General features: G+C 42.4%; 1 protein-coding gene across 1 annotated transcript; it reads left to right on the top strand.

The window, feature by feature from the left end:
* Window positions 1-4,510: 4,510 nt before the first annotated feature.
* LOC126825637 (uncharacterized transmembrane protein DDB_G0289901) lies at window positions 4,511-11,105 on the top strand. The gene is made up of 3 exons (XM_050555370.2): window positions 4,511-4,612; window positions 7,123-8,452; window positions 11,098-11,105. The coding sequence occupies exons 1-3, from the start codon at window positions 4,595-4,597 to the stop codon at window positions 11,103-11,105; spliced, it is 1,356 nt and encodes a 451-aa protein (XP_050411327.2). The 5' UTR covers window positions 4,511-4,594.
* Window positions 11,106-11,120: the final 15 nt, after the last annotated feature.

Raw genomic sequence — 11,120 nt, forward strand, 5'->3', positions numbered from 1 at the left:
TCATATACTATTCAAAAAAAGTAGGGGATATTTGATTTTTAAGTGTTATTAAAGTCACCTAATGAAACTGACGAAGAAACAAATGACAAAATGAAATGAAGTTCACATTCATCGATTTATTCCAAATGATCGTTAGACTAAGTAAGGCACAGACTGACCATTATAAGGGTAAAATGATACCCGGGGTCAAACAGCAAAGTTACCACAGCATCACAACCAAGTCAGTAACGGGTAAATCCTCCTCTGTTTGCCAAACAAGCATTGATCCGACGTGGCATACTCCTAATGAGACGTCTAAGATCATTTTGGTCCAGATTGTCCCATTCCTGTTGCAACGCAGCAGCAAGTTCTTGGACATTGGCAGGACGTTGTTGACGTTGACGTAACCTCTGTCCAAGCATGTCCCAGACATGCTCGATGGGGGAGAGGTCGGGACTCAGTGCTGGCCAAGGTAATGTGGTGATGTTCTGTTGTTGGAGGTAACCTGTAACGATCCTGGCCCTGTGACATCTTGCGTTGTCATCCTGGAAGATGAAACGGCGGCCATGACGTCGTGCGAACGGCACAACATGGACTGCCAAGATGTTGTCCCGGTAGTACTGGCCTGTAACACGCCCTGCAACAACATGTAAAGCCGTTCTTCCAGCAACAGTGATGCCTCCCCACACCATAACAGAACCACCCCCAAATCGATCATGTCTGATGACGTTAACGTCTTGGAAGCGCTCGTTTCGACGACGCCACACCCTCCTACGTCTGTCCAAAAAATCAACAGTGAACCTTGACTCATCTGAAAACATCACATTGCTCCAGCGTCGATTATCCCAGTGTTGACGATCCCTACACCAACGACGTCTTGCCTGAATGTGATGATCTCTCAAACAAGGGATCACGCGAGGACGTCGGGCGCGAAGGTGACCCCTATGCAGTCGATTCCGAATCGTCTGGCCACTCACTCTCACACCAGTGTCTGTTTGAAGACGAGCGCTGATCTGATTTGCTGTGATGACACGATTTCTCAAGGCCAAGGTACGGATAAATCGATCCTGGGCTTGAGTTGTCGCCCTTGGTCGACCTGAGCGTGGTCTGTCCTGTACAGATTGTGTATCACGGTATCTGGAAAACAGCCTGCTTATGACAGACTGAGAAACATTCATCGTCCGCGCCACAACCGCCTGTGTTGTGCCGATCTGTAGCATGCCAAGGGCACGTAACCTTTCATTTTGGGTAAGCCGACGCATATCAAAATTTGTTTTCTGGTCACTAAAACAATTAAACTGATGTTTCCACCCTGGAATTCAATGCCACAATGACTGTAACATTCAAAGTCGGAGTCCTGCAAATCTTGGGTTGGACCCCCATGATGATCCCAAGCATCACCTGCATTCCATGCGGTAGCTATTGGTGCGTTTGGGCGTCACATGTAACTGGAAATGTTTCTTCTGTTAGGTTCTATAGTGACTTTTTTCGTAGTCATTTGCATATTTTAGTATTATGCCCCCAAAATCAAATATCCCCTACTTTTTTTGAATAGTATAGATCGTATAACTGAGGCTCTATAATAGTAAGCCACACGCAAAACTTTACTGTCACGAGTTAGAACGTCCAACATTTTAACAATATTAAGGACGATAGTCCAGAAAGAATTTCGGAAAATGCTTTTAAAAAATAATAAATAAAGCGTAGTGAGCAAATAAGAATAAAGCCCAACAACGAGAACACTCTGCAGTACGAATGGCTAAAACTCTAATAATACGTGCAGTAAGCGGGAGGATGCAGCCTATTTGGATTGCTGCGACTCTCTATTAGTAAGTGCAGGGAGGGGGGGGGCTGCACCGCACGTAATTTACACAAAACACATCTACGGGCAAGACGCAATACGCTGAAATCACAAATAAACGAACATATCAAATTAAGTGAATGGATCCGGGTGCTAGCCGTAAGCGTCCACTACATACGTAGTCTGGTAATAGTACATTAGATGTTTGCGATACCCCAGGTTTAACCCGACTAGGTCTGATATATGTAGGATTTGGGTCGTCTGTCCAACCTCGTGGCTCTCTCCCTCTCTCCTCTCTCTCTCTCTCCCTCTCTCTCTCTCTCTTCTCTCTCTCTCTCTCTCTATCTGATATATGTAATATTAGATTAGCGTGGCTCTAATCACGTATATCACAGGAAAGACTACAATTGAAAATAAAAAGAAACCATGTCTTTTATAGAACAGACAATATAACCTAATTCAGAAGTTTATCTGTATGATAAACCCTATGTCTGATCAGTGTTGTGGTGATTCTCTAGTTCATCCCATCTGAAATCACTTTATATAGAAGACAAAACGGTAAATGACCAGTCTCTATAGTAATTTTAATATATCGAGATATCTTCTATTTCCGTAGTATGTCCTGGCTATCTAATAAAACTTTTTAATGAATTTGGAAACAATATTAGACATAGGCCATGATATTGTTGCATAGGGGCTACCTTTGTTAAATTGTCTGCAACATCACATTGCGAGTGTAACCATTAAGTAGTATGGAATACCAAACAGCTCTTTATTCAGTGCAATTAATTCTTACTTCGTAATTAATAGTCTTCAATTCTTATTTCTTCATTTGTTGTCGTATTTCGACATTTGTACAGTAAAATTAACATTTTTATCTTAAATTCAATATTTGTTTTACAAATCAGACATTTGTCATATCCGATTTGTAAAATGTATATTTGTTTAACTAAGAACACTGAATAAAGAGCTGTTTGGTCTTCCATAGAGTAGAGCCGCCGTTGCTCAGTGTGTTAACACGTTGCCTCGCTAACCTTGAGGTTCCGTGTTCGATCCCGGTGTTGGTCAGGAAAGTTCATTAGGTGTATGGCATATATTAGCCTAGTTGCAGCAGAAAAGTAGAACATTTAAACCCCATATCATTGAACCGTTTGACAACATAGAAGGAGCCAAAATTGGATAATTTCTCGAAATATCTTCACAGAATTTATAAAATAAACATATATTCTCAGCAAATACTACAATAAATTGGACAATACTAAAAATATTAATAACGAAGAGACACCCGCCCTTTTCTACATGGCACGTACATTTTTTCTATAAATTAATGCGTGTAATTAGGATATTAAAAAAACAAAATCTTGATTGTTAGAAAACACATCTGTATTGTTCTCAAATCAAGAAAAGATGTAAAGACGTGAACATCATGTTAGAAGAATACCGTATTTATATCTAACTAATTAGGCTATATTATATTTTGTTTTGTTATTTAAAATGTACGTGCGTCGTTAAATCACCAAATTGAATTTTCTATAAAACCGGACTAAGAGAAAACTTGTTAGTCATAGTAAATAATCCTTAAAGGGCATGGCATTAATTCTGTTATTGTCGGATCCACGCGAGTAAGACGCTGACTTGCTAGCCCGGAGGTCGCATGTTCGATCCCTGCATTGGCCGAGAAAGTTCATCCGGATTTTCCGACGTGGTTTCCCCTTGCCAGTACCGGGGTCCTGACAGGGCCAGCTGTCTAGTCGTAGTCGTTCGGACGGGACGAAAAACCGAAGCCCCCTGTATATATTGGTGTGTAAGTAAAAGATACCTTGTCAGTTGGAATTCGATATGCCGCTGCCCTGGCAAAATTTCCCTTATAGCACGCTGTATGGCGTATGCCCGTCTTCATTAGCCCAGTTGGAGCACAACATTGGGACGTTAAAACCCATTTCTCTCATTTCATTTCTATTATTGTGTCCACAATGCATAGAATATATTTTTGATTTTTTTATCTTACGTGAAGTAAGTAAATGAAATGAAATAGGGTTTATTGGCCTTCGTGTCTGCTGCACGCGGAGCTATTGAAACTAAACTAGATCACCCCTTTCTCCGAATTCGTAAGTCCGGGCCCCGCGTACCACATTAATCCCTCATCCAGAGGGCGACTCGACATTTTTGTTTAGAGCTGGATATTATTGTTATGAAAGGCGATACCAAATGAAATAAAATTGGTCAAGCGTCCTACTTTTCTGTTCGGACTGGGCTAATGAAGATGCTGGCTCGCTGGCCAGGAGAGAGAGAGAGAAATGGGGTTTAACGTCCACTCGACACAAACTAGGTCATTTCGGGACTAACATATGGTTTAATTTTATTTCAATAATTCGCTTGCGCGTAGGGTTCTTTAGCAGTGAGAGGAAACCGAAGGACCCGGAGAAAACCGGCGACCCTACTCCTTGTCACGTACAACCGGGGATTTGAAACCACGCCAGTTGACTCAATGACAGGTCTTATGATAAAGCACGCACGTGCTAACCATCCGGCCATCCACCCCCACCCCCGTTCGGATGGGACATTAGCATGCACGTAAACGATCTCGTGGCAGTCTTTATTAGCATAGTCGGTAGAGAACAGTAGAATGTAAAACCCCATTTATTTCAGTCCAAAGTTGTTTTTAATGCTATGCCCCTTTAACAAGCCTTTGTTCTGATTGCGGTTTAGTTTTCGTGATCACATAAATATAAAAGCTGGCGACGTGAAGTTATTTTATTAATGTTTAAAACAGCAGGATAGACATTTAAATGACAGATTTATCTACTCGTAAAGATGCTGATTATTAACAAGGTATTTCAATGTTTATAACAATATTCTAAATACTAACATATATCTATGTTTATTTGTGATTGTCGTTTGCCTGTACGGTGTTGTCGGCTACACTAGGACGGTCCTGGGACTGTAGTTTGGGGTTGTCGGCTACGACGGTTCTAGGAGTGCAGTTCGGGATTGACGGTTACACTAGGAGGTCCCCGGGACAGCAGTTCGTTGTGGACGGCTAGGACAGTCCTGAGACTGCGGTTCAGGGTTGTCGGTTACACTAGGACGGTTCCAGGAATGCAGTTCAGGGCGGTCGGTTACACTAGGACGGCGCCAGGATTGTAATTCGGGGTTCTCAGTTACACTAGAACGGACCCGGGAATGCAGCTCAGGTTTGTCGGGACTGTAGTAAAGGTAACTAGAGCCGATATATATGCATGGTGGCACAAAATTACCACTTATTACTTTCACAAAAACCCCTATTATGACGGGCGCGCGCCAGAGAGAAAGAGAGCAAGAGAGAGAGAGATGGGGTTTAACGTCCTCGAAACAAAATAGGTCATTTCGGGACTGACATACGTTTCAATTGTATTTCAATAATTCGCTTGCGCGTAGGGTCTTTAGCGGTGGGAGGAAACCTGAGTACCCGGAGAAAACCCACGAGGTTGGACAGGCGACCCTACTCTTCGCCACGTACAAGAGAATCGAAACCACGCCCTTGACTCAAGGACAGACCTTATAATACAACGCGCACTCGCTAACCATTCGGCCATCCAACCACCTTCCTATTATGAAGCGCCCCTAGGCTCTACAATTGCCCGGCCAGTACTTAGTTGATTATATTTATATTGTGTAGTCAAATTGAATTCAACATATTCAAATTTTTCAAGTTTAATCTGATTATTTAAATTTTAATGGAAATAAGTGTCATTGAATAATAACTATTACACGAGGGAGCCCCAGTGGGTCGCTGGGTCGAGTCGAGTGAAACTTCATCGGAATTTTCCAAATTGCTTACCGTAGTGCAGGAAGGATCGACTGACAAGAAACAGTGTCTAATCGTGTACACATTGGTGTGCACGTGAAAGACCCCTAGCATTTGAAATTGAGTGAAATTTTTCTCACATCACACTGCATGGTGTACAACCGTCTTGATAAACTCGATTGATGCTGTAAACCCTAGTATAGTCCATTTTCCTTCCCTTTCACGAGGTAGGGTGACCCATGTACTCTACAGAAATAAAGTCCACCGCTGATAGTTCGAGACTACCACTGAAGCGTGCACATTCGCCGTGCCGAGACCAACTTTCTGACAGTATGATACTATAAATAGCCATGGCACGTGCAATTCTCTACAAATCTATCAACTATTACAGCCGTAAAAAAATTATTGTTGACGATTTTGAATAGCAGTAAAATTAAGCTTCTTGGTTATTACAGCAGATTTAGAAATTACGTTCGTTTCACTTTTTTAAATCGCTTTATCATTAACTGTACCGTTAAGAGCGGCATCTTTTGGTTTAGTACAAATAATATCTCTGAATCACTCGGGTTAGACCGGAACATGATACTAGCAGTAGTTTCATTTTACTTTTACAAGGTTCTTAAAACGATTGTTGAGCTACCTAACGTGCTTATTTCTAAATTCAATTTCTTGTTATAGCTTTCTGTTATGTTTCGTAAAAAAGTAGTCTTGATTATCCCGACCTGTCAATCAGACGTAGAATGGTCGATAGACTGGTTAAGCGAGACTAATTTCAAAACAAGGGCACGTAACCTATCTTTTACTCAAAAGTGTCTGGATGTTATGGACGACACTTGGAACCAGTTTTCAGTCTATTATTTATAGATGATTAATGGTCATAGCTTATTAAGTATAACATGACCGTTTATTTAGTGACTATAATTGTGTGAAACTGATATGAGGCTTGGCATATATATAAATATTGTGGCGTAATTGTCGAGATATATGGAGATATATGGAGATATTTATTTATGGTGGGTCACCCTACACGAGGTATGATTTATGCATGTTCTACGTTTTGTCTGAATATTACTCGATCGTGACTGTGTAATGGAATGTAATAGGATTTATTATTTTGAGACAACTAGATGCACATTTGTGAAATGAAAATGGGGTTTAACGTCCTACTGTTCTGCTCTGAAATGGGCTAATGGAGGCCGGCATACTCCATACAGTTAGTGTGCTATGAGTAAAATTTTGCCCACACAGCGGGACTACGTCCTACTCTTATATCGAATTCCAAGTGTCAATGGATCTTTTACTTGCGCACCAATGTGTACACGGGACCTCGGTTTTTTGTCCTATCCTAACGACTAGACAGCTGTCCTTGTCAGGCCCCCCGTCCAACATTCAAGCGAATTGTTGGCATAAAATTTACCATGTGTTAGTTCCGAAATGACCCAGTCTGTGTCGAGTGGAAGTTAAACCCTTTGTTTAACTGTTCAAATGATGATGAAATGGGGTTTAACTTTCTGTTTTTCTGAGGATCAATTAAAGCCAGATTACCATTATATAGTTTCAGGTTTATCACGTAGTCATATTTGTGGCGATTGTCGAAGGACAGAAGATTGTCAACGTGGCGGAGAATCATCTTATGCGCATCAAGCGTCAAGCTACATATGGGTACACCACAGGAAGTGGGAGTACAGCTGGACAAACAACTAATAACAAATACTTCCAAAGTGGGGGCACGACAGGAACAGGATCCAGCAACACGAACGTATATTTTCCGACAGGAACTAGTACCGGCACACAATCGAGTGGCACCAATTATATAAATTACCCCGCTGGCGGCACCACCACATCCACGGGGTCTGGTACAACGAATCAATACTTCTCGACAGGAGGCAGCACATCGACTGGGTCTGGTACCACTAATGCTGGGTATTATCCGACAGGGGGCAGCACATCCACTGGGTCTGGTACCACTAATATTGGGTATTATCCAACTGGAACCACCACATCTGGATCGGGTAATGCGAACAGATATTTTACGACAGGGGGCACCACGTCCACAGGATCCGGTACAACTAATGTCGGGTATTATCCAGGTGGTAGCACTTCGTCGGGATCGAGTGTAGTTAACTCTGGATATTATCCAACTAGTGGTACCACATCTGGTTCAAGCAATACCAACCAGTATTTTTCGGCAGGGGGAACAACCGCAACGGGGTATTATCCAACTGGGGGAACCACGTTTGGTTCGAGCAATACGAACAGATATTTCCCGACAACAGCATCAGGAACCACTAACACAGGATACTATCCTTCCAGCGGCAGTACAGCGCAGACTGGCAACACCGGTTATTATCCTTCCAGCGGCAGTACAACGCAGACTGGCAACACTGGTTATTATCCTTCCAGCGGCAGTACAGCGCAGACTGGCAACACCGGTTATTATCCTTCCAGCGGCAGTACAACGCAGACTGGCAACACTGGTTATTATCCTTCCAGCGGCAGTACAACGCAGACTGGCAACACTGGTTATTATCCTACAAGCGGCAGTACAGCGCAGACTGGCAACACCGGTTATTATCCGTCTGGTGGCAGTACAACGCAGACTGGTTATTATCCTACCAGCGGTAACACCATCAATTATTCGTCAGGCGGGGGAAGCACGACACAATCAAATAACAATGCTTATGCACAGCCGAGCACGAACACTGGGAGTACTTACGGTTACCCAGATGGTCAATTTCAAGGCTACATAGTGGGTGAATATGCGAGTGGGTATCCAGACGGATCGACGGAATATGAGCAGTTTGTGTATGGTGTTTACGGCCTGAATAATGCATATGCGGCGCTGGCAAACACAGCAGGGTCAAACAGCTACGCTGCAAATACACGTTCAGGTAGCGCGGTTAACACCGGTTATAGTTCCATAAATACGGCGAATGCAGGTTACGGTTACGGTTCCGGGAGAACGTCCAACACTGGCTACGGGTCGACAAACACCCGATACGGATAAGGAAAATAGAACACATCTAAAGATGGCCAATAAGCTAAACTATAGAACTATGGAGGGTGCGTGTGGAAAATGACAATTAAATCAAATTGATAGACTAACAACCCAAACAGCAAGTAGTTTGGGAACGGGTCAGATGCACGTGGTTGGATGGATTACCAGATTTCCGTTTGAAAACATCCGTTCATTACGGTCTTCCCGAAGACAATATTCTTTGTTTTAAATAAATATTTTCTTTAAATAACTTTGGTTTTTTGGTTTATGTTATTGAAAATGACGGATTCCATACTACCGATTTGTTTTACTAAATTACGCGGATATTCTCGCGTTCCGTCTCAATATGTCACCCATGGGCACATTGATGAGGCAGGTGTGAATACATTACACTAGGAGGATTAAATTAGAGTGATTGGGTGTTCCAACCCGTGCACTTTAGATCATAGAATCTAAAGTGTCGTAGTTTCGACCGCATTCTTGTAAGAATAGTGTCGTCTGTACAACCCTGTGGTGTGTCTCCGGATATCGTGGCGCTTCACCGGGTTAACCGATGTTATCCGAATGCCAAATACCCGTAAGCACGATTTAAGTATTGCAATAAGACAGCCAACCTAAGTACGTATACACAGCAACTTTGTCTTGGACAAAGATACCGACACATTCCGAAAGAAATGAAATGGGTTTAACATCCTACTGTTCTCCTCGGACTGAGCTACTGAAGACAGGCATACGCCATACAGTGTGCTATGAGGGAAATTTTGGACGGGCAGCGGAACTATCGCCTACTCTTATATCGAATTCCAACTGCCAAGGGATATTTTACGTGCACGTCAATGTATAAACGGGTTCTCGGGTCCTGCACTACAAACAAGGGGAAGCCACGCGTTGCTATCCTTAAAAGTATTATGCAAGATTTAGATACGGATACAGAGCTCGACTATCTTGCTATAATTGTTCGAAATAAAGAAGCGTGAATATATTGAAAATGTAATTCCAATTTATTCTAAGCGACATTATCACTGAAGTGGACATAAATTGTTTATCGTAGCAAAGATACTTGTTAATCGAGACTCGGCCTGGTTTTCAAATGTCTAATTAAATCTTTACATGTCAATCCGTTGATTATTGGCTTGTGTGAACCGATTTCAAAATAATTTGAAGCCAAAATATAAACCTGCTATAGGCCTATTTAGCTTTTACATAATGATTGATCGTTATGCTGCAATATGAATATAACGCTCTACCTCTATGCTATTTTAATCATTTTTACACCTAATTCTTGATTCGCCACATGGAGCTTGCGGTCTTTTCGATTTACAAATAGGTAAAGATGTTCGAGAATCCAGGCAATTTATGTTTTATTTTACGGCGAATCCATCTGGAGACTACGATCAACATATCTTTTCAAAAATGGTTTTTGGAGGAAGGGTTGGTATTTATTTCAGTAACCCCGACAATGGGTCAATTGCATATATAGCTGGAATGGCGAATAACCCATTATATACCAGAGGCAAGGGGGGGGGGGGGGGGATCACGGGACATATAGTGAAATATGTAGAGCTCTGTAACCTGAGGTTCTAGAGTTACCCGGATCCTCAAAGCTTCTGAAAAACAGATTTCGTGAATGTCTTACCAAATGTGAACCAACGTTTATTTTCGAATGCCAAGTTGGCAAGACGCTGGCTCGCTAGCCTGGAGGTCGGGTGTTCGATCCCTGCATTGACCGTGAAAGTTCATTAGGACTTTACGTCGTGGACCCCCCCCCCCCCCGTCAGTTGTACAGGACGGGGGGCCCCCGATAAGGACAGCTGTCTAGTCGTTCGGATAGGACGAAAACCCCGAGGTCCCGTGTATACATTGGCGTGCAAGTAAAAGATCCCTTGGCAATTGGGATTCGATACAAGAGTAGGCCGTAGTGCCCTGTCCGGACAATTCCCCCCCCCCCTCCCTCATAGCACATAGTCTTCATTAGCCCAGTCGGAGCATAACAGAACGTTAAACCCCAATTTTATTTCATAGGATAGGGGCCATTGTATCCTTTCAGAAAGCACCCAGATCTGCCATCTTTGTTTCGGGGGCTATTTTTAATGTTTTATTGACGACGGCAATGTAGCCCATATCGCGTTCAGAGGTTTCTGGACAAGTTTGGTAACTCAAAAACTGAAAAAACAAGTTGAACGACCTATCGGTTCTATAAATTTTGGGGCGGGGCTTAACTCGGGAACTGAAGGTCGTGTAATGCCATTATCGATAGGATTCGTGCTCCCATGTTCCTAATTCACCACACAAGAAAGCTCAAGAGCTAAAACGGGTACAAATGAGGCATTGACTGATCACAATGATTGCCAATGGCATACTTGTTACATTTCCTCATGCAATCAGGGTCCTGTTTCACGAAATTGTAACTAAAGATAAAATCCAAATTTTAGTAGATACTTAAAATTTTGATTAGCTAAGCACTAAATCAAATATTGTCCAATCAAATTACTAAAATTTGGATTTTATTTTAGTTAAAATTTCGTGAAACAGGACCCTGATTCACAAGGATACAT

Source organism: Patella vulgata, chromosome 1 (assembly GCF_932274485.2).
Source record: "Patella vulgata chromosome 1, xgPatVulg1.2, whole genome shotgun sequence".
In the NCBI taxonomy this organism is placed as follows: Eukaryota; Metazoa; Mollusca; class Gastropoda; family Patellidae; genus Patella; species Patella vulgata.